Below are 25,038 nucleotides of genomic sequence, written 5' to 3'. Positions count from 1 at the left end.
CCTTTCCTGTGCAGTTACGCTAAGATTATGTCCCCTTCATTTTGCATTCCCTAGCTGAGGAAATAATTTTTTGTATATGTAAGCTGTTGAATTCCAATATTATTTTAACTCCATGATTAGATCACATACAGTCGATGAAATTCAGGGCATATCAAGTTTATGTAAACTTACTTCTTAATTAATCATTCAATGTGTAGCTTATACTTTGAGCTACAGAGCACAAACTCAAATGCAGTATTCCAAATGTGATCTGAATATGGTTCTACAAATCTAAACCACAGTCGCTTGCTCCTGTTTTCCATAGGCTAACATTCTATTTTTGATTATTTTGTGTCCCGATGAATTCTGAAAAGAACATCTAAAAGATTTGTTCTTCCATAGCGACTAGTTTCCCACCATTGAGAAAAAGTTGCAATTTGTCCTTCTGTGTTCTAAAGTGAAAAGTTTTGCACCTGAACATTAGAACTAAATAGGGCAGATCTTTTATTGCTCCAAAAATTGTTGGCCTCAGCTCCTCAGCCACAGTTTGTCCCAATTTGCACCAACCCACTACCCTTACTCACCCCAGCACGAGGGAAGTTTTCAACTAGTTCAGCTGCTAGTATTTTGACTCTACAAAGTGTACCACAGACAGCAAGCTGACTTTATTGAATCCCTTTGAAACCCAGAGGTGTACTTGAAGAGTGAAAACAAACATCAGCGTAGTTGGGGTCACTCACAGTTGGGGCTTGAAAAAATATAAACACATAGCGCACACTCACACATCACAAACTATTAAATTAAATCATTAGATCTAACCTAATTCAGTTAATAAAAACATAACTACATTGACACCTTTTGCTTGGTGTCAATGTCTCCCCTAAACTTGAAGGGGGTCTGCATGTTGGCAACACCCTCAGGTACAGATTGTTTTAAACCTGAGAACTAGGAAGATTATACATGCTGCTTGAGCTCCATGAGAAGCCACACTGGGACTGACAGCTCTACAAGCTACAGAGTAGAAGGTGCCACAACTTAGTCCAAGATGAGCACTGGAAACTGGGGTCAACCAAGTAAATGTCAACATTAGTGTGATCACTAGGATTAAAGATCTGCTCCATTCTTTCAGTGTCAGAGAGAGATTAATCCATAAAAAAGAGGAAGTTAGGTCATTAACAGTTGGGACTTGAAAAATGATGTTAAAATAAGCCTCAAGATCCTTGAGTTGAACATTAGCAAGACGGGAGCAATCAATAATGGATAACTTGGAGTATATGACAAAAGATAATGGATAAACTGTATGGTGCTCTGAGTGGACCTTGTTTAATGCAAACAGTTGTGTTAGCAAAATGCAAATTAGAGGTGCAGAGAAAAGGTTATCCAGATATTAGGAATGGAGGCTTAAGAATCTATAAATTTGTCAAGGGTTCGAGTTGTTTAAAAAAAAATGGACAAAAGATTGTAAACCTGGATTCATCTGACAGGTTTTCTTGAATATCACATTGTCAAAACCAATAGTGCCAAAACTGATCATCTAATCAGATACAGATTCTATTTATTGTCATGTAATAATGCAGAAATGTAAAATTACACAAAATTGCCTTTAGTCTGCCATAAGGCAGACAAAGATTTGCTATTAGTATTAGCAATTGCCAGGCACCCCTTACAGATGGAGAAAGGAAAGCAAAAGAGAACCCCCTCAGAATCACCGAGTGTTCATGGATTTGCCTTCAGTGCCTCTGCAGCCAAACAAGTCTCCTGTTCAGTCCAAATAATTGGCAACGTAAGCCCAGATCTAAACCTTCGACACACGGGGCCCTTTGGGAGCTCTTCTTGCCTTCATTATCCTCTTGAATCCAGGTTCGATGCCTGGTAAGTCTCCAGCAGCCCACAGCCTGGTCTGATATTCATTTAAAACAAACTCCCAATGGAATGCTCGAAGATGCATATTCATGCCAGTAGGTAGTTGGTGCTGATGTACACAATTTACTTAAATGCATAATGATAATTTATGGATTGAATAGCAGAAGAATGTATTAACTGAGGAAACTATTTAGTGTCACAATGAAGAAGCAATGCTTGAATCTTTTTGCTTTCTAAAGCCATAATGTTCTCACTCACCATTCTCTTCTGAAATTAGTGCAAAGCCTAGTGTCATCAATTACCAAAATCTCCAACTTCAAAGAACTGTATTCAACACCTAATTCCTAATATCCTGTTAACCATGTGGAACATAGAATTACTCCCTTGTAAAGGAAAGAAAATTCCAGGGGTATGTATGCATTTTGTTAAAAGTACCCCACTTTCTACAGAGAAATATAATAGACTCAGCAATAGGTCAGTGAGTTCAAATTGGTCAGAGAAACAAATAGCCCAGAGGAAACATTTGAGATGTTGGGGGTGTTGATTCCCCACTCTTTAGCATGACTTGGAAAGGTCAGACAGTTCTCAGGTCATTTGAAAGTTGCTGCTGCTTCCAGTGGAGCCATTCTGATACGTTCTCATAATTAACATCCCTCGAGTGGTACATGTATGGGGGGAGGCCTTAGGTCCCTGTGTTGTGAAGAAAACTGATACATAAAGAAAAAAGTCAGAGAATTTGATGGAAGAAGTACTTTGAAATAAAGGACTGCCTTGGATTTTCCTTGACCTTGGGTTCACCACCACTTATTTGTAATTATTGCTGTTTCTACTGAGAATGTTCAAATACCTCTTGAATTATTGAAGTAGTTTAATGACCTATCCAACTCACCATTTTTAATCTCACTTTGTAGTACATTCTATCTATATTCAAAATTATTATTTTCCTCCTGTATATTGAATTGGTATTCAATAGCAGCAATTTGGAGAATTGGGAAGGCACTGGCAAAGTAAACTGCATTCATTGAGAGCTTTCTTTTGGATGGTGCCCTTTGAATGATGATTAAAATGGTAATCTCTTTTGTATGTTTGCTTAATCAATACTGGCATTTCCACTTCAGGGAAATATGATCTGATTTTGCTCAGTTAATATTTTACAAATCAAAAACAACCCCTGAACTCTGCCAAATTCCACCTCATTCATCAGTAAAGTCCAAAGTTATGGAGGTAACAACTAAACTGAGCAAAGTAATTAAATAATGATTTGTAATTAGTTATACTTAGTCAACAAAAAGAAAGTTGGAGAATCTTGAAACCGGTTGGACTGGATTCTTGAGTCGCTATTTGGATTCTGAAGAATTGAACTCTTTTTCAAGTTTCCCACATCTGATGTTTCTGCTCTTTAAAGCATTAAATCTAAAGATGATGCTATGTAAGTATTTTGTAGTCAGCGGAGCAGTGCTCAGTCATCACTCTTGCATTTGCCTACAGGCTTAATAAGAGCTTTTGTTCCAGAAGTTGTGAGTGGTAAGTAATTATTGAAAGTGAACCCACTTTCAGAAGAATATCAAGGGCGTGTGTGAGTGAAATCAGAAGAATTCTTAGTGAAGGAGAAAAAGTGAAAACCAGGAGAAGTAAGTTAGTTAATTCAATAGTAAATATTGTACAGAGCATGAAATATAGAGACAAAAATGAGTAATAAAAATAAAATGCTTCTTAAATGATATTTTTATTTATTTTTTAAATATTCCCAACAGAAAGAGATAAAATCTGCAGGAATGAAAATATACACTTGTTTAAGTTCCATTTCAGTTCAGACAGTTGTGTGATTGATTATTGCTTGATTAAAAAATGGACTTGCTCTGGAAATGATAAAAACTTACTTGATGGTATCACATAATAGCAAGTTTTGTATTATTTAATGTGTTTCAATGGAGGTCTCTTGGTAAGGTACTTCAATCGTGCAACTTCTGGAGAAGCAGGGTAATAAGGCGAGGAATTTCCTGATTTTGGTCTAACTCTATATTCAATCAGTGAGAAATGCTGTTCAATTTATTGTTGGAACTGAAAATGTTTTGATTCTGCAAACTTGAGTCATAATGCTAAATGTAATTGTAGGGTGAATAAAAGGAACATAATTTTGTAGCCAGTTTTGAATTTTTGAAGTACACATCCTTCTGAAGTAAAATTTACCAAATTACCATACATTTAATAACAGAGCAACCAATTAAAATCTCTATCTTTGAATGAAGTTATTTCTAGTTTTACATTCATTATTGGCATAAGTAGAAAGAGAGTTTAAGTGATCACTGGTGAAGTAATTTATTTGGGTCAGTGTGGTATATTTCAGACTTGATCACTCAGATGGAATGTGATGAAAATGTCACATCTAGCTCCTGGAATGACTCCATATTGCTGACATTGTATTGTGCCCCATCATGCCTGGTGATGAAAGATGAAAATAAATTGTGAAACTTTGTTTCAGGATCAAGAATCAACAACTCTCTGCAGGCAGAGGGTGTAAAGTTTCCACAGAAAGGAGGGTGTGAATTTTTAATCTCTTATCATTATCATAAATTACATCTGGGCAGAGTGCACTGAATGAAAATTAGCTGGCAAGAATCTGTGATAAAAGGCAAGTTGAGGAGCCCTTTTAGAGGCATGCAGTACAGGAGTCTAATTTTCATTTAAACCACCTTTAAATTGCAGCAAATTAATATATTGTGAGGAAAGACATTCAAGTGAAACGCCAAAATTGTTAAAATATTGTACTGACCTGTAACAAATGAAGAAAGCAAAATATAACAAAATTGCTTTAAGAAAGTTTAGTCAGCATTTATAACAGCAATCCCATTGTAAAAATACAACTTGAACTAAAGAATTTGCATTCTGTTTGGTAACACCAGGGTTTGTACACTGCGGACATGATTGCCATAGCTCTAATGAGGTTCTGCTCATCTTAAGCGCTGTCTTAAACAAAACTCATATTTTCTTTGCATATTTGACACTGTTCACCAGGCATGCAAGCCTGTTGTCTTCATTATACAACCACCTATCAACCTGACTTGAGACTTTTAGTTGAAGGTTCAGAGGAAATAGAATATGTTGATAAGTAAGTAAGTGGATTTTCAGAAAAAAAGTTGAAAAGGGAATTGTTACTAAAATCCTGATTTATGAAGTTAAAATGCCTAATACTTTAATCCAGATAAATAGCTATTTTTTCTTCAGGAACGTTGGATGTTAGGTTCAGGAATCTGTGCCGCAATAAATAGCAAAATTGTAGGAGATAAGCAGAGTGACCAATGAAATTCATCGAAGAGAACAGTGAATAAAAGTAGTGGTTAATATTGTTCGTGGACTGACAGGACAGAAAGGCTGAGCAATGCAGATATCTAAATATTTTCAAATGTCTGGTTGCAAGTTTTAAAAAATATACACACAGACCGTACTGGATTCCAACCCACATTGCAGGCACTGTACCAAAAAGTTTTTTAAAATTTTTTACTTATAAATTAACATTTATTTTGTACTTGATCAACATGTTGAAGTGTTGAGAGTGGTTGAGGAATCCAGAAGAAGAAATAATTTGCATTGAATAAATTAGATGACAGAATATCTAATCAGAAGAACCCAATGGACCAAAGACTATAAAATTAATTAAGAAGGAACTGGATAAGAATTTGAAATAGAAAATGTAGAAGGATGCAAAGGAGTTCAGATAATTAAGGTTAGAGTTCTTGTCTCTATAGTTCAAGAGCTAGCAAACATGATTTGCTGAAGGGCTTTCATTCCATAAAAGCAGAGAGCATTTCTTGAGTGATTTTTACACATCTTCCTGATTATCTTGGTTTTTTTTCTCTCTACAGTTCCACCGACTTGGTTTATGCCCTCCATGACCTTCACAGAATGTGCTGCTCTGAGTTGAAACACATGAGCCACATTATCATTGTACTTTGTTTTGCCACCTAGTGTCAGTTGTGTCTTTAGTGGAGGGATTTGATCTCCAAAATGACACATTTCATGTTTCTCTTTGCCTTCCCTTCTTTAGTTACAGATGAGCAGGTGCTGTTACTGAAGGTTTTGCTCACTGTCACTGTCAGTCTTGTCCTATTATGGTGGGTAGCTTCATGCTTTGTCTGTGGAGATAATGCTCTTCATTTGCAAGATCTGCTTGTGAAGTGTCACTGAAGCACAATCAATCCTGGTGATGAAAGTAATATTCATAACTTGTATGTTCGCAACTATAAGAAGCAAGTATTACAAGGCTATTAAGGACTATCCAAAATAATTGAGAACTTTGATGGTTTTAACATTCATTTGAAATGGGAGAAGTTTTAATCTTTCGAAACAGGAAATTGCATCCCCATTCTTAATAGTTTTTCACTGATTTTATGTACAGGAATATATATTACCACCTGGGAGGCACCACATCAGACTTCAGACTATTTTCTGTTCAAGCATGGTCCTATGTACTATTTCCAGATTTGTTTTGATCCATCAACTGTTCCACAGAAATACATTTAAACTTAAAGCTAACTTAAACATTTTAAAATATTATTGATATAAATTTAAGCATTTCAAATCTTACAGAAATTGTAAGGTTATTGTCATTGTGAAATTGATATCCATGCTTAAATAAAGTTAGTAAACATTGAAAAATATAATTACTTAAGCTTTTTACAAGGAATAAGTTGTTATGCAGAGTGGAATTCAATTTTCGATTTATGTGTTCAGAATTGCATGAAATTAGCGCGGGAGTGATTTATTAATGACGGCATATCATTAAAAGCTTTATATAAATATAAATGGTTATGATACATGATAGATGCGACTTGCTTTTATTGAGGTACCAACTTGCACTGGTGCTGCTGCTGTGTTCTAGCAGCCTCGGTGCCTCTGACCCCAACGTCCATCTCTAGTGTTTCATGAAAGTATGGGGTTTGTGGGGCTGGCCTTGATGACTCATTTCCTCAGCACCAAGTCGAAGGAGGATGAGACCTTAGTGTATATCAGTGTCTGTTGGCCCATCACACTGCCATCTTGTGCTCACTAGGCAACATTTAGAGTGGCTTCTCGTCCTCAGTTGCACCACCACAGAGCAGGCCAAACTCTCCTCCAAGGTTCCAATCTGTTGCACTGACCTTCCATCCAGCAGGATTATTGACCTGCTTGGATTGCCTGACTTGTACTTTTGCTCCATTCTACTTATAATTTATGGAAATATTTTGAGAATATGTGTGAGAGTACAATATCAACCCTGTTGTGTTATAAAAACTGGGCTACTATGGTCAGATTCAGCTTACAAATGATTCTACTCTACTGTCATGTATGCTTTCTTACCCAAGTTCTTGTCAAATAGATTTGTGCCAAGTAGATAATAAAAAATAGCAGAAGTAAGAAAGTTGTGATATTTTGATTGTTTGTTCTCCTTCTTTGTATTTTTCAGGATTCCCTGTAAGTGCTTCAGACGCAACAGAGTTGATTAAATCAACTGAGTTAAGGAAACACATCTCCTTCATCTATATGTGTTTTTTAATCTGATATTTGTGTTATTAATTGTATATTTTGTTTAGAAAATTAATAACAGATGTTTATTGCCAATTATTATTGAAACACTATGCCTAATTTGTAACCATATGCATTTACTAACTAAACCTTCCACTCTCGCATGCCTTGAAGCTGAATTGTCCAACCCAGCGCTCTTGTTCCCTTGACTCTTGGCAACCTAGTTCTCAGCATCTAAGTAACTCAGTCCTGTCAGTGACCCCAATTTTATGTGTTGTTTAAATTTTATGGATCTGATCCTTATGAAAGGAGTGTCTCAACAATGTTGCCAATCTGGTGAATAGGTGCTAAATCACAACATCAATATTTAGTTAATGTTTATAATTAGAGATGTGTAATGGGAATATTTCTCATTTGTCAGTTAACTTTGCCGAATTTTAATTTTGAGTTTGCATAAAAAGTTTAACTGTTTTCTTATGATTAATTCCCCAATCACAGGGAGAACCAGGAAGAGATGGCTATCCGGTAAATGAGTGTTGTTTATGTTGGTGTTATATTCTCTGCATTTGCAATGAAATTGAAAAAAGATGGTAGCATATTCATTTTCAAACTAACAGGACTAATATTCCTGTTCAAATGAACACAGTTTAATATAATCTTCCTTATATAATAGTGAATAATCCTCTAGATAGAGCATATAAACTGTTAAAAAACTAAAATTGATAATAATTGTGCTTCATTACCTATTGCCCATGATTGATCAATGTCGATTTTTGACTTGGAGTATTGAACAAATATCTTGGATGAAGCAACTCTAAAAAAATTTTTTAGTGTCTCCTCCTTGTGTCGAATGTCACTGAGATGCACCAAAATTGCAGGTTTCCCATAGATTCAGAGAATGATAAACGGCATGATGTGATCCAGACTTTCTTATTAACCTATTCATGAACGACAAAACTTGTTCAATCTGAATGCACTAATGCAGTGGTAAGAAAAAGGTTGAGAACTGCTGCACTAATGTGACCGCTGCAAAAAATAATAAATCTGAACGGTCACCACCATAGATCTGGAAATGACATTTGTTCCTGAGACAGACACTGAGTGACTGGCTGAAATAACATAATATAGGTTTCATATACTACAGTGAAGGTTTCACTTCCTTACATAAAAAAGCCATTCTGCCTTTTGCTGAATTTTAAATAGGGTTGGCACAGGTCTTTAATGCACTCTAATTGTCTCCATGGTACAAAAACACTGAAGGATGATCTATTGCCACCCCCAAAACCAGTAACTTTTTGCTGCAATTCAGCATTGCTGGAGAAAAATGAGCAGTTGTCATTGAGTGATGATGAGGTGTTCTCTAATCCACTGACAACTTAATTTGAAATATATTTTCTCTTTTCCATTTGCTCGATCACTCTCTAAATTGGTGACGACTCCTGTCCTCCACCGTGACTGCAGCAGTGGATCAAGAAGCCAGTGCAGGGGCAAATGGGCATGAGCCAGCATGTTAGTGAGTGGTGATTGGATTTAATGTTAAGGGAAAATGGCGAGACTTCCTCTTGAAGTAAATGTCGCCGCTGATGCTTTCTTGTTCCTTCTTCTCCTTCACTTCCTCCTTCATGCTGCTGGGCAGTGGAAATGGGCAGTGCTCTAAGAGGCATTGTTTCTTGAGGACCTTCCAAGCAATCTTCACAAAGCTCTAAGATCCATTCACTTGTCAATGAGAACAAAAAAAAAGAGAGAAGGCCAATCCTAACAGTGAAACACTTGCCATCTTTATGTTTATCTTACTGATTATTATTGTATCCTCTTCTATACAAATTATGAAAGATTGAATCAAGCAATTCAATATGCCACACAATTTTCTGCATCCAATCAAGTGCAAAGCCATACAATTCCACTAACCACCTTTGCATATTTTTTTCTGTCCATCTTCTGTATGAAATAAAAACAATCAGCAAGTCAGGCAACAATTGTGGAAAGAGGCATCGCTACAGTTGGCGTAGCGGTTAGCGCAATGCTTTTACAGCACCAATGATCTGGACTGGGGTTCAAATCCCGAGCTGTCTGTATGGAGTTTCTACGTTCTCCCCATGTCTGCATGGGTTTTCTCTGGGGACTGGTTTCCTCCCACCATTCAAAACGTACCGTGGATGTAGGTTATTTGGGGATAAATTGGGATGCACAGACTCGTGGACTGAAATGGCCTGTTACCGTGCTGTATGTCTAAATTTAAATTTTAAAAATTTAAAGTCTCTTGTTGAAGACCCTACATCAGAACTGGGTAAAGTCAGAAATCAGTCATGTTTAATATTGCAAAAAAAGTTGATAGGGAAAACCAATGAAAATTTGAGTTAGGGTGGAGACTTCCAGGGACTATGGTAAATGGTTTCAATTGATGGTGGTGCTAATGCTAAACTGTTACAGGTTGACGTTGTTCACCAGAACTGACCAAAGTAGAAAGGTGATTATCTGAAATTACCAAATTCTGTGTTGAGCCCAAAAAGGTGTTCCATCTTCAGTGAAGATGAGAAGGGTATTTTTGGATTTACATTGGGCTTTTCTATGAAATGTGGAACATTGTAAAAGCCAAAGACAGTGAAATCATAGAGTGAGTACGGTGGACAATGAAACTGAATCCAACCGCAAGCTGAGATTCACACTTGCAGACTGAACACAAGTATTCTGCAAAGTAGTCATCCAATTGGCATTTTATTTTCTCCAATGGAGAGGAGATCGTGCTGCGAGGAGTACACTGAATTGGAAGAAATGCAAATGAAGTAGTTTTGTATCCCTGGATGGTGGGAGGGAATAGGATAAAAGTTAAGTGTTGCAATGTATTTGGTTGCATGAGAAGGGGAGAGGATGAAGTTGGAAAACATAAGGAAATCATAGTAATTGTGCTTTTGAAACAAGAGGGAACAGATAAAAGTGTTCAGTGGAGGTAGTCAAAATTAGAGAATGTGGAGGCTGGTGGGTGAAGGGTGAGGACAAGAGGAACCCTATCCTTTCTCTGAGAGATAAGAGAGGGGAGTGAGAGCAGACACATGCAGGAAATGAGTTCAAGAGCCCTCTCAACAAGGCTGGAGGGGAAATCACAGTTAAGGAGCAAGGAAAGCATGTCGGAGACACCCATGTGGAAGGATGATCAATATGATGGAGGTGGAGAAACTAGAATATGGATGGAGTCTGTGGGGTCTAAATGGATATTGGTTGCCAGCCTATCTCCTGAGATGGAACTGAAGGAGTTAAGAAAGGGGAGAGATGGACCAGAGAGACCTGTTCGGAGTAAGGGCAGGGTGGAAATTAGCAACAAATTTGATGAAATTTATTTACAAAAGCAGAAAGCATAAAAAGAGGTAAGAGAGATCCATCACCACTTAAAGTGGAGAAGTAGAATTTGGAAAGGTATTGAAAACCTCAAGACTTTCTGTTGGGGGCATGCAAAGGCACTGTATGTGGTGGAAGGAGGTTGCAAACTACCCACCCAATCATGGAGGAGACCAGATACGCATTCATTGCATAAGAAGCCACAACTGACCCTTGGGCAGCACAGTCAGTGTAGCACAACACTGTTACAATGCCAGTGACCAGGGTTTGAATCTGGCACTGCCTGAAAGGAGTTTGTACATCCTCCCCAGGTCTGTGTGGGTTATCTCTGGGTACTCTGGTTTCCTCCCACCATTCAAAAAGAACTGCGGATGTAGGATAGTTGGACAGCACAGGCTTGTGGGCCAAAAGGGCCTGTTACAGTGCTGTATGTCTAAATTAGTTTTTGAAATTATAAAAAAAAAACTGGAGTGGAAGCAAGTCACCCTTGATCCCAAGGGGCTGCCAAAGGAGAAGGAAAATATTTTTATGTACTACTTTGTATAAACTTGTTAAAGCAGTTTTGATCTAATTTCCTTATTAAAAACATGCATTTTTTTCCCGTTTCTCTTTATTCTACCTGCACTGTCTTTAATCAACAGCAAATTTGGCATGAGAGTGAGCAGTGTACCCTTGGGGCTGTTATGTAACAAGGTCCAAATGAAAGATATATAAAAGCCATCTGGAGCAATTTAACTTTTGTATTCCTTCACAAAATAAATAAAACTTGCAGCCTCTTCAAGATAGAAATTCATTTTGTGATGAAATTAATGTAAGTGCCCTCATATTTCTTTGGCTTGGTTTCGCGGACGAAGATTTATGGAGGGGTATGTCCACGTCTGCTGCAGGCTCATTGGTGACTGACAAGTCCGATGCGGGACAGGCAGGCCTCGTATTACAATGTCCCTAATACTCTTTCAGAGTCCACAAAGATTTGTGAAATTGGACGAAAGATAGTCAAGCGCAGCAATGTAGCATTTTGCACAGACTTGTGTGCTAAACTAAGATCTGTGATAGAGATCTGTGACTAAGATCCAAGATAGTTAAACCCAGCAATGTGGCATTTTACACAGAATTGTGTGCTAAACTAAGACCTGTGTGCTGCGCAGTAGGAATTGCAAGATCTTGCGTCCGCTGCCTCTTTACCTCACTGACTCTTGAGAATCATGCCGGTTAAAGGAACTGTCCTCATATGAGCCACAGGCCGCAATGTGGATGTCAAGCTTAATTAACTATCAGGCCATGAGTGGCCCCCGAAATACCGTGCGATGTGGGCTGATCGAGCTCAACTCTGATTTAAACAAAAACCTGTGTAAAGTGGAGAGAGCACCAGTGGTGCAGATTCCATAATCCAAATTGTTAGAAACCGAGGCTGATGGATATGTGTGCAAGACATTAATGTCACAGTCCAAACCCTTTATTTGCTATCTCTTTGCCAAGTGTTGAATGATTTATTCATGAGGGATTAATGAAGTTCGTCCATCACACTCAAAAGTTTCATTAATTCCATTCAATGCAGGAAATACATAGTGAAATTCAAGGCATTGACAACCATGAAGGTGTCTAAGCCAATTTCTCAATGAATATAATTTTATCAGAAATTATCATGAATCCAAACTAGCCAAGGTAAATCGGTTTCTATTTGTGATTTGTAAAACAAAAATGTACACAAATGGATTCAATTTGTAGGCTTGAAACTCTGCCTATTTGGACCCAAGTTTTAGTCCATCGTATGGTGGGGGCGGCAGGAATAATCTTTGGTTATCTGAGCTAAATTAATGCATGTATCTCAGCCATTCTTATCCACTTTTGTAGCCAGTTATTTTTCACTGAGCATTCAATGTAGAGTTTATTTTTCTACATTCTACCACTTGTGTGCTGGGTGTCCGTTCTGTGAATGCTTTGGATGCTTTCTGCACTGTGGAATCAGAATTTATTGTCATGAACAAGTCACGATATTTGGTGTTTTGTGGCAGCATCAGAGTGAAAACATTCATAGAAACCACCCTTACAACAATAAATTTAAAGTAAACAAAATAATGCACGTAAAGTAAGGCAGTATCTCTGTCGTGATTAGCGCTGTCCTGTACTGACAGCTGGTCCTGCCTCACAACCCCTCCCCCCCTGGTTTCCCGCCTAAACCCTGAACCCCTCTGAAGCCTGCTCATGAACCATTCCCGTGTTGTAAGCTAATAAGCTAATAAAAGCGTTAGTTGTCCCTCCAGTCAAGTTTTATTTACACTACTATCCATTGATTATTCAGGAATCTGATGGCAGTGGGGAAGAAGCTGTCCTTGTGCCGTTGAGTGCTCATCTTTAGGCTCCTGTACCTTTTACCCGATGGTAGCAGAATGAAGAGGGCATGGCCTGGGTGGTGGGGTCTTTGAGAATAGAGGCTGTTTTTTTAAGACACTACCTCATGTAGATGTCCTTGATGGAGTGAAGGCTGGTGCCTGTGATGTCGCAGGCCAAGTTAACATCCCTCTGGAGTTTTTTCTTGTCCTCAGTATTGGCATCTCCAGACCAGGCAGTGATGCAACCAGCCAGAATGCTCTCCACGGTACACTAGTCAGTTTTTCGACTTATCGAATCTCCTCAGACACCTCACAAAGTATAGCCACTAGCGAGCCTTCTTTGTGATTGCATTGACATGGAGGCTCCAGGACAGATCCTCTAAGATATTGACACCTAGGAATTTGAAGTTCTTGACCCTCTCCACTACTGAGCCCTCGATAAGGTCTGGGTCATGTTCCCCTGACTTTCTCCTGAGTTCACAACAATCTCCTTGGTTTTGCTGACGTTGTGCGCAAGATTGTTGAATTACACCGTTCAACGAGCTGATCTATCTCCCTCCTTTACACTTATTCATTGTCATTTGTGATTCTGCCGACAATTGTGGGATCATTGGCAAACCTGTAGATGGCGTTGGAATTGTGCTTGGCTTCACAGTCGTCGGTGTATAGAGCGTTGGGCTAAGCACATATCCGTCGGGTGCACCTGTGTTGATGATCAGTGTGCAGGAGACATTATTTCCAATTTGTACTGACTGTGGTCTTCTAATGAGGAACTCAAAGATCCAGTTGCAAAGGGAGATGCAGAGGCCCAGAGTTTGTAGCTTTTTGACCAGCACTGAAGGAATAATGGTGTTGAAGGCTGAGCTGTAGTCGATGAAGAGCAGCCATATGTATGAGTTGATGTTTTTGAGGTGATCCAGAGCTGAGTGCAGAGCCAGTGATATTGCATCTGCTGTGGAGCAATTGTGATGATGGGAGAATTGCAGTGGGTCCAGATCTTCACTTAGGTACGTGTTAATTCTGGCCATGACCAGCCTCTCAAAGCATTTCATCACAGTAGAAGTTGGTGCTACTGGGTGATAATCGTTGAGGCAGCTCACATTACTCTTCTTGGGCACTGGGATGATTGATGCCCTTTTGAAGCAGGTGGCTGCTGAATCAAGAGGTTAAAAATGCCCATGAATGCTCTGGATAGTTGGTTGGTGCATATTTTTAATACCCTGCCAGGTACGCCGTCAGGGCCTGACTCCTTGCAATGGTTAACCTTCTTGAATGATATTCTGGCCTTGTCCTCAGAGACAGACATCACTGTGTCCTCAGCCTTTGCAGGGATTGTAGTAGGCACTGTTTGGTTCTCCTTCTCAAAGTGGGTATAGAGGTGTTCATTCTTCAGGTAATGAAGCATCACAGCCATTTATGGTGTTCGCCCTTGCTTTGTAGGCTGTTATGGCCTGCACTCCCTGCCATAGCTGGCGTGTCTCTGTCTCTAGCTTCCACCGGAATTGCCACTTTGCTTCAGAGATGGCCTTCCACGGGTCATACTTGGACTTCCTGTAGTGATCTAGATACCTCCCCCCCCCCCCCCCCCCCATCAGATTGTTAATCCTCTGATCCATCCAAGGCTTCTGGTTGGGGAGCACCTGGTATGTGCGTGTGGGCACCCACTCAACCACACAGGTCTTGATAAAGTCGGTAACACCTGCTGCATATTCATTCAGGTCTATGGATGAATTCTTGAATGTGTTCCAGTCCACCGAGTCAAAGCAGTCCTGCAGACACTCCTCCGCCTCCATCGACCAAACTTTTGCCGTCTTCACTACTGGTTCTGTGGTCCTCCGTCTCTGCATTGAAGGTATACGTTTACTGTTGTGTCTTGTGCATGAACCAAGCTAGTACGTTACTCCACAAAGCGAAATCATTGCTTACAAGAGCTAAGCATCCTCAAATGAGGATTATGTATTTGGAGTTTAACTCCCTTTAAGCATCCAGTGGTTCAAAGAAGTTAACAAACCCATTTTAAAACTGTAACTTTTGGAAGATAGCTGTTTTACATGCAAGTATATAGGTTTGCCTGCTGCGGGGGGTGGCTAGATACCCTGCAGGATGAAAATCAAGACCTGTCAAAGGGCGGACGAACCTTCTCGTAGGATCAACGGCCATCTAGCAAACACATGCTGTGAAGCGCGGAAAGGGCATCCCTTGCATTGAAACCTGGTCTGGTCATTCAGTGCAACAGAACTTCCCCCAGCCTTCTTGAACCTCACCATGCCTCTGGATCCAGGAGGGGATGTCGAGAGGGTGGGTCTGGACCTGTGCAACCCCCTACTCACCTAAAATCCATTCATGCTCATGCTGCTCCTTTCTAAGGAATGGGGAATAAACACCACAAACTGACTGAAAGGAACCATAATCATCCTACAGAATGGATAGCCAGAAGAATATAGACAAACATAGATCTTGCTCCTAAAGAGCAGGGTTAAGCTTCAAGCTTGGCAGAAAACAAAATGCAAATCAGAGCAATTCTTAGATTTGTGGTTGCATAGAAAAACCATGTCTGATCCTGCAGGTTAAGTGTTATCCTGGTCATGAGCCATAGAAATTGGACCAAATTTTCGTTTAGTTATTCTTAAAAGCTGATCCTGAGATACTTTCCAATTCAGGGTGCATGCATAAAAAAATAAACATTCACAATGAACAATGGGGAATTGATGCAACTGCATTGCCTGAAGGCAAAATCTGGAACAATGGGTTTAATTTGATTATGCAACCAACAACCCATTTTAAATTTCTTGAATTATTTGTACAACAATCTATTTGTTGTAATATTTTAATTGAGAATAATTGCTCTCAATGTTGAAATGCGAGATTTTTGAAATTATTGCTCAAGGCCAAAATGGCCTGTTTCCGCTCCGTAAATGGTTATATGATTAAGAAACTTATAGGATCTGTACAGAAATGTGCTAATTGTGACATTGATATAAAATATTCAAAGCAATTGGATGAGGATTTGTTTACACCATGGTCACAAGTCAGTTACACCCAATTTACACCCAATTAACCTACAACCCTGGTGCATTTTGAATGATGGGAGGAAACCAGAACCCCCAGGGAAAACCCACGCAGACCCAGGTGAGCACGCAAATCCTTACAGACAGCGTGGGATTTGAACCCAAGTCCCGATCACTGATGCTGTAAATGTGTTGCACTAACTGCTGCGCCAACCGTGCTGCCCCAATGTTCTCATTGAACGTCCAATGCAAGGTTTTCTGTTGTGTCAAGTAGAACTTGTCTTGACATAGAACAATACTATATATTGAACAGGAATAAATCGTGAGATAGTGGGTGAAAATTTGGAAAGGGGCACTTTAATCTGAAGGATATAAGCTTCCTATAAGATCTTTTTTATCCAGCCATTTGAAATCAGTGGGGAGGCTGATAACTCTAGATGAGGACAATTTCCTGTTCTGCCACAACTTAATATTAATGCAGTTGCACACTATCTCACCGGTTCTTTCACCTGCAGCTATTTTTTGTCCACTTTAGTGTCACAATTTATTTTTCTTTTATAATATTTTCCAGAACAGTGCACAGTTTTTAGTCAGGAAGATGAGTAGGCAATTTGCCTTTTTCATTCTTCCATGCTCCACTTGGCTTGCATGGAGACTCCTTGTCAGACACTCAGATGTGCAATTAATTATAATGAAGATTGCATCTTCCACACATTCTAAAATGTCAGGTTATAAATGCATTAATCCAAAGTAACCTATATACAGTATGTTACTGGATGAGAAGCTGTTGAATTTATTAAGTCTCCATATTACTGTTTCAAACACATTGAAGCTATTGCAACAATCTTGTGTTGTGCTCTCCTTGTTGTCCTTCAATTTTAACTCTTTTTCTGCCACCTTCTGTCAGTTATAACCAAGTCAAAATTTGGAAATTCACTCAGAGTTCACTTTTGTTTAATGACATTTCATATACCACCTTTTAAAGTTGTAAAAATGCTTTTGGACTCTTAAAATAACATTTTTGTGGCAATGCACGAGGTATTAAAGGGGAATTGAGGAGTTTCTGCCATTCATTGTATTTGGAATCTGTTTCCTGAATCAGATTCAGAATAACTTTCAGATGAAAATTGGATATCGATTTGAGAAGAAAAAACTTGCATTGAAATAAGGAATAAATAGGGGAGTGGGATAATTGGCGACCTCGTTTGAAGGGCCTGCATAGGGCATGATCTCCTGATTTTTCATAATGAAAAATATGGGTGCAAAGTTGAAATAAAATAATCTAACCTATTCAGATCAGCCAGCTATTTCCAAACTCCACGTTGTCTTCCTAACCCCCTCTGAAAGTATGATAGGAAGAACTCATCTTCCTTTCTGAAATAAAAACACGTTTGCAAGGTTCACAAAGTTATAAGGCATTTTTTTTAAAATATAGACTGAGCTTGATGCAGGTGGCATGACTACAGTTTATTGAATCTGTCTATCTGTGTAATGAGACTAATGACTTCCCAAGAACTAGATCTACCAGACCCCGGGATAGGCTGTAAAGTACCAATTGGCATTTAGAATAATATACAGCACAGAACAGGACTTTTGGGCCTTCTCTTGACATCTAAACTTTCTCACACCTATTATTCATGTACAATAGCTTGGTAGAGGGGCTCTGGAGACAGAAGTAGGTTAAAGTGGAAGACAAGTTCATTTCACATCAGATTCATGCATCTTTACTTAGGTGTAAGGAACCACGGGAAGGTCGTTAGTCTTCAGAAACTAAGCCTGATTTTACTGACAAAGTCAAAGGCCTGGAAGGAAGATCCAAGTGTTCCTGAGAATTACATACTTGGGCCATTAGCACCAGTGCCACCTAGTCTGTCTTTGGTCTGTAGATTCTTTGTTAGAGGTCAGAGAGAAATTCATAAACAAGACTGAGTTTAGTTCTGGTCCTTGTTCATTGTTCAGCAATGTAAGGGAGGAGATATAAAAGGAAAAAGGCATAAATGTATATTATGAGATAAATGGGCTTAATAAACTGTTTGTGATTTTGGATGCCTGCATGTATATGTGTGCATAATTCCCCTCACCCCTTCTACTTGAAACGATTACCATCTGCCATTGCATCATTCAATGGTCTTTAGAGTGGTTTTCCCTCTATAAACCTACTCAGCTTTCTTTCCTTTCTTCATACCAAGTACCTTCTCACATTCTTCTTACTTTCACAACTACTTACTCCCAATGCATAAACAGAATAAGTCAATGTGGATTTGTTTGATACATTTAAATGGTTTGAAAGCTTGTCAGTTTAAGGGATATTATTTTTGACCTTAAGTGAAAACACAAAGCTGGAAAAACTCACCAGGTCAAACAGTGTCCTTTATATAGCAAAGGTAAAAACTACATTTGCACTTTTACTTTTGCCTTATAAAGGTTTTTGTGTTTTACTTTATTTATGATCCAATGGGCAGTCATTAGATTGCTAATTCCTTTAACTGGGTGTCCGTGCAGTGATATTCTGTGCTGATATCTCGAGATTTAGTAGAATTAAATATGCGTACCTTAGGTTTCCCTGCTCTGGCCATCCTCACATCCCAAAACCATCTTGGACTTCTATATAACTAATGCCTAAAGAGAGATAATTCAGGGCTTGGGAGAATCAGCTTAATGCAGTGGTGAGAAAGTTGGACTTGTCACCAAAAAATCCAGTCCCGAGACCAGCATTGACGGGGAAGATGATAAATACAATTCTCAAGAGAAAAGGATGGAGTTAAAATATTATGGAAGTTCACCTAGAAACTGTACTCTGCTGTTGTTTGCATAAATTGACTGTATACACACTCCATTCTCACAGTACTCCACACTATCCTGGCCATTTGTCTTCTCTCATTCTCCTGCTTCAGTATTTGATACCAAATTTATTGTCATGCATGTAAGTACAATGTACATATGCCTGAAATTCTTACTTGCTGCTGCCCAACAGATTGTGGGGGAAAAACAATTCCAATGGCATACATGTTGCAGTATAGAGAGATAACAAATATGAAAGATGGTTAATAAAAATATTCACAATTACAGTGGTGTAAAAAAAGAAGTGGTTTTTTAGCAGTGAACAAACAGTCTCCTCATCTCTTTCTGCTGGAGCAGATTGCATACAACACATTTTTTGAGTATCACGGGCAAAGAGCAGCTCTGGCCATTACTTGCAAAGAGAATGATAAGCACTGGTGGTTTACCCAAGCCGTGTATAAAAAAGCAACTTAGTCGAAAAATGTAGCATTCTGAGAACTCTTGTTGGGATGTGAATGTGGGCAGTAGCTGTTCTTAAAATAAATTATAACTGATAGTATTACTGTTGACATGAAAATTTATTTTTGATTCTGGGTACTAACTGAGAGCTAACTATCAATATTAAGATTCATGAAATAAGGGTAAATTCTTGAAAATCAATGCCTGTTTAATTTCTAATTCTGTATGACTGCAGGTTCCTTTAATACACGAAAAGAGACAAAATGAAAGTGAAAGTTGCATGCGATTTTTTTTAGTTTAGATAGTTTTGCAAATTTTCTAAATAGCTTCCGAGTTTACTAAGTGAATAGCTAAACCTTACTGACCCTGGAAAAGAACCTGAATTAGTTAACTTCATATGAATGCTTGCAGGGAGTGAGGTTACAAAGGGAAAACTGGTTTACCTTTGTTAGAAATCTGTAGGCCCTTTCAAACTACCATGTAAAACGGGGTTAACCAAGCAATTTGAACAGTTATTGACCTAGGTGATTTGAAAGGGTTCAACTGGGTCAACCCGATCAGAATCCAACCGAGTCCCTGATCTATCTCAGAGGTGGTCAGGGAACCCAGTAAAACATACCCGGGCGTCCTGCTCTTGCGGTTTGAAAGGGGAAATGGCCAACCCGGTTACTCTGGTGACATCAGCACTTGCATGCATGCATCACAGAGAAACCCCTGACTGAAGTGCCACTGCCGTGATCAGGGGGAGATTGGCTGCTGCGATCGGGGGGTGGGGTCCGCGATGTGCCGCTACTGTGAGCGCCGCTCCGGTTTGTGGCGATGGCTTAATGAGGGAGTGCGGGAGCAATGACCATCTTCCTTACCCGTAATCCCACAGGCAACTGGAACTGCTCTGCCAGTGCCAGAGTAGTTCCAGCTGCATGGGGGTTTATGGGTAAGGAAGATGGCCATTGCTCCCGCACTCTCGCATTGAGCTGTTGCCGCAAACCAGAGCAGCACATTGCGGCAGTAACCACACCCCACCCCACCCCGTCATTCGCAGCAGCAGCCTGTTACTGGGGGGGGGGGTGATGGATGGTGGGGGTGTGGCAACTGATGAGGGGGCTACTGACGACTGGTGGGGAGGGGATGACTGACGGCCGATACTTCCAGTGAGTGCGTGACACATCACTCACTGCGTCATTGCGGGGCGGGATTTTCCTTAAATTGCTGGGTTGGTGATTTATCAGGTAGGACTGGCTGCAATTTGAAAGGTTTATTCTGCACCCATGACCCACTAATCACACCCAGGTACCAGAAGGGCTGTCTGGTTGCTGCAATTTGAAAGCACGTTATGTGAGGATGTCTGGTAAGGTGGGAATGTTCTGAGCAGTAATGGCCCTTGAAATCAAATACACCACAAACTCTTGTATCAGCACCTAGCCATTAACCATGACCAGTTGTGAATTGCCAGAGGGCAATCACCAAAAGGCTTCACATATTTTCTAGATTTTAATATTTTGAAACAATTCTTTTATAATAAATGTGCTTGTGTACGTATTGAATTTTGTACCTGAGGTTAGGGCCGGCAAGGTTGGCATAGTGGTTAGCGCAGCACCTTTAGAGTGCCAGTGATCGGGACCAGACCAGGGTTCAAATCCCTCTCTGTCTGTAAGGAGTTTGTACATTCTCCCCGTGTCTGTGTGGGTTTTCTCCGGGGGCTCCAGTTTCTTCCCACCATTCAAAATGTACCAGGTTAATGGGGTGTAAATTGGATAGCACAGACTCATGGGCTGAAATTAATATTTCTATTCTAATGGTTAAAAGTGTCTCATAGATATTTATTACTTGCTGAGGCTATTATTCTAGCGTTGCAATATTTCGACTGGAAATATTTCAGCAACTAGAGAAGGAAACCCATAGGGTGGTGAAGAAGGTATTTGCTATGTTGGCTTTCATAAATCAGAGTATTGAATACAAGAGTTGGGATGATATGTTGAAGTTGAATAAGGCATTGGTGAGGCCAAATTTGGAATACTGTGTGCAGTTTTGGTCGCCGAATTACAAATAGGATATAATCAGAATACAGAGTGCAGAGGAGGTTTATGAGAATGTTGCCGGGGTTTGAGTTACAGGGAAAGGTTGAGCAGGCTGAGACCTTATTCCCTTGAACGTAGACGATTGAAGGGTGATTTGATAGAGGTATTCAAAATTATCAGGGGGGCAGATAGGGTCAATGTGGATAGGCTTTTTCCATTGAGAGTGGGGGAGATTCAAATAAGAGGACATGGATTAAGAGTAAAAGGGGAAAAGATTAAGGGAAACATGAGGGGGAATTTCTTCAAGCAGAGGATGGTGGGTTGTGGAATGAACTTCCGGCAGAGGTGGTAGAAGCGAGTTCAATGTTAATATTCAAGGAAAAGTTGGATAGGTATATGGATGGGAGAGGTATAGAGAGTTATGGGCTGAATGCAAGCCAGTGGGACTAGGTGGGAGAAATTGTTCAGCATGGACTAGAAAGGCCGAACTGGCCTGTTTCTGTGCTGTAAATGGTTATATGTTTATGGTTATATGAAACTTGTATGTCTCCAATTGCTGGTGCTTTAGAAGAAACGAACAGTGTTATTTGAGGAGATAAATAGAAAATAGTTGTGATATTACAGTTTTTTGAGAATGTTTAGTGCAGGAAATGTATAAAAGAAATAGAGGTGTTCTTAAAATATTTTTGAACTGGTGCGCTGCAAATCAAGATTTTCAGTGAATTAATGGTACTATGTATGGCTTTACTCTGAGAACATGAGTAAATTCTTTATTGGTTCTTACTTTCTTTTTGGCTCAACTGACTTCTGAACACAGTACTGTATTAGTGCACAGCTGACAATTCTGTGTCTTTAGTCAGAGTGAAAATGGTAGGAATTTTGCTGAACATATTTATCTCTCGTTCACTTGCTCAGTTCTCAGACGGTTGGTTACAACAGATCATTATCCCTGAATTTGGTTCATCTATGGCAGTCTGCAGATCCTCTAAAAATCAGAAGACTCCATTCAAAATGGTTAATTGTTTTACAGGCACAATAAAAGAACAGTAAAAAAATTTCATTTGATGCTCATTTTAATAACATTTTAATGGAGTTACTCCCACTTATTGATCATTATGTTGTTCTAATATGTGTCAATAATACCTTTCTATGCAAGTGTTGTCTTTTAAATACATCTACATGAATTTTCAAACTGAATTTTTTGGAGTTTTTCACATTGAATTTTACTGACTGTATCAATTAATAAAGTACAAAACTGAAAAATTTCATTCATCATTTGTAAATCAAGGAATATACCGTAGATTCCAAGTTCTCTGTGTACTTAGCCATGTTGATATATTCTGACAATTTAATAATCCAATCATCCTAATTTTTTGTTTTGCTTTTGGATTCTAGGGCCCTCTTGGATTGGATGGAAAGCCAGTAGGTACCTTCTGGTATATGTGTTCAAAAGAATCCTGCTTTATTTTTCTGTTACCTGCTATTGGAAAGAGTAGACAATAGAAAAATACAATTTTGTTTAAATAACTAAAGATTAAAGCCAAAATCAAATATTTTCTTACTGAAAATTTCCATTTTGCAGGAATAGGTTTTCGTTGTTTACTAGAAATTTTGCGAGTTAATATTAATCTATTGTTGTAATTGTATCATTTTAATGTTATTCATTATTTTTTTAATTTCCCTGTATAAAATGTAGTAAACTTTTCTTAAATCAAGATCTTTATAACTAAACATAAACTGATTTTGGTAAGTGTTCAAATTTCAAGCACATTGGAGCAGACTTTGGTACTGTTGATTTCTCAATACATTTCCTTTTCTTGTCTGTTCTCTTAAGACCTCCCTGAGTCCCTCACTCCAGATTTAAATTTCTTTTTATGCTTCAAAACACAAGAAAATGTGTTGTAAGTAGATCCAACACTTGAAACTATTTTTAACATCTTTCACCCTGCAGAGAATACAATTGAGTTTCTGGGGGGCGAGGGGTTGTGTTATGGAGGGGGGGTGGGATGAAAGATGTATCAGGGCTTTAGTCCAGTGTTAGATCAGTGAATCAGAGGCTGAGTTGGGAGAATTTAAGATTGGGACTAGAGCCATTGAGACGGAGGATGATGGGAACTTGATAGTTGAACCTGGATCTGTTGGTAGTCAGGTAGATGTGGGCATTGTAGCTTTTACAGTCCAGTGCTAATTTGGGCACACAAATCTTCCAAACAATTTTACAGAATTTTGTCTGGGCTCATTTCTCCTTAATTCTCTCATTCAGAAGCTTGTTAGTGGTACTGCAGTAAACTTGTGTTCCATCTGAATCCGATAATGTAAAAAACTGCAGTGAGCTAAACTTTAACATTTATTGTTGAGCATCAACTTGGAGATTTTGGAAAGTAAAATGAACAATCTAGCCAACCTCCACATTTAATGGGCCACATTACTCAGGAGCAAGGCATCTCATGGCTTATTCCATGAGTTGTTTTTTTTTAACCTATAAATTTTCTGGAAAAAGGCAACAATAATGTTAGAGCAGGACAACTGGGATTTTGGTGAACAATTCAATTAAATCATGTACTGCCTTATCAATGAAGTATTCACATTGAGAGATTAAAAGAGGAAAGGTTTAGATGAGGAGTGGATGAATGCAATATCCTAGGCAAAGACATAAAAATAAGAGAATGGATGATGGATTAAGGGAGTGATAGAAAAACCAGGGAAACAAACAAACCACCATCTTTTCGAAGATCTGATCAACAAAGATTTGAATGGACTCAACATTTCCCTTTCCACTACCCATGTACTTCCCCGATGTAACTTCACAGACCTTATTTTCAAATTCAATTTCACTTGGAACGTTTTCTGGAAAAGCGACTTAATCCAGAAAATGCAGCTTCAATGACTGTTATATGTTGTTTGGAGACATAAAAGACTACAGGTGTTGGAATCTGGAATAAGAATTTGCTAGAAGAACTCTGCAAGTTGATGGCTATCAGTTGGATATCAAGATTTAGGGTTAAAACCATTCATCAAGACTGATCATGGAGAGAGGAGATAACCAGTATAAGGAGGGGAGTGTGGGAGGGGTGAGGCAGGGGCTAGAAGAGGATCACCTATCAATCACCTGCCTCTGTCTCTCAACTCTACCCCTCAGCCTTCTTATCTGTCCATCATTTTTCATTCCTCCATCGTTCACCATCCCCACTGGCTATATAATCCCCCTTCCCAGACTCTCCTCCTTCTGACCATCTCCCTTCTCTATGATCTGTCTTGCTTGATGAAGTATAACCCAAAATATTGCCAAATTCATTCTTCTCTCTACCAACCACCACCACCACCCCCACTCCCCCTGCCCCCGGCCCCAGCGGTTGTCACTTGACTCAACAGATTGTTTTTTTTTGTTTTATATGTTGGCTGTTGTGTAAATAATTAGTGATATATCCCTAACTTCATAAGTTTGTTGAGAAAATATTATTCAGAAAGCTAGATGTGCACTTATATTGTAAATGCACATTTGTGCATTATAATTTTTTGAAGCTGTTGTTCTTTGCCAAGGGCTAAAATTTCCATTTATTCATAAATAATTTTGCTTATTTAACTAAGTAGCTATTTTGTCCATTAACTAATGAATTGTTAGTGTAAATGATTTACCATTATTTAACTTGCCTGAGAAAATAATATTTTCATTACCTCTTTGTTTGGAGAAATGTAATGTTTGATAAATGAAGACATGCCTGCTACGTGCCACTGAGCTAGAAAACACCTTCCTAATTGCAA

The 25,038-nt window shown here is 39.0% G+C and overlaps 1 protein-coding gene across 10 annotated transcripts in view; it reads left to right on the top strand.

Annotated features, from left to right (window-relative positions):
* LOC138743336 (collagen alpha-1(XXIII) chain-like) overlaps positions 1-25,038 on the top strand; it is a 112,053-nt gene that overhangs the window by 45,807 nt on the left and 41,208 nt on the right. For 3 of the 10 annotated variants that reach the window (XM_069898532.1, XM_069898530.1, XM_069898529.1), the window contains exon 4: positions 22,672-22,698. In XM_069898532.1, coding sequence (XP_069754633.1) covers positions 22,672-22,698 — 27 coding nt within the window. The other 7 variants (XM_069898535.1, XM_069898536.1, XM_069898533.1 and 4 more) reach the window with 7 other exon arrangements.

This window comes from Narcine bancroftii, chromosome 9 (genome assembly GCF_036971445.1).
Source record: "Narcine bancroftii isolate sNarBan1 chromosome 9, sNarBan1.hap1, whole genome shotgun sequence".
NCBI lineage: Eukaryota > Metazoa > Chordata > Chondrichthyes > Torpediniformes > Narcinidae > Narcine > Narcine bancroftii.
Note: the sequence above shows the minus strand (reverse complement) of the source record. Positions and strands in the feature narration are given on the sequence as shown.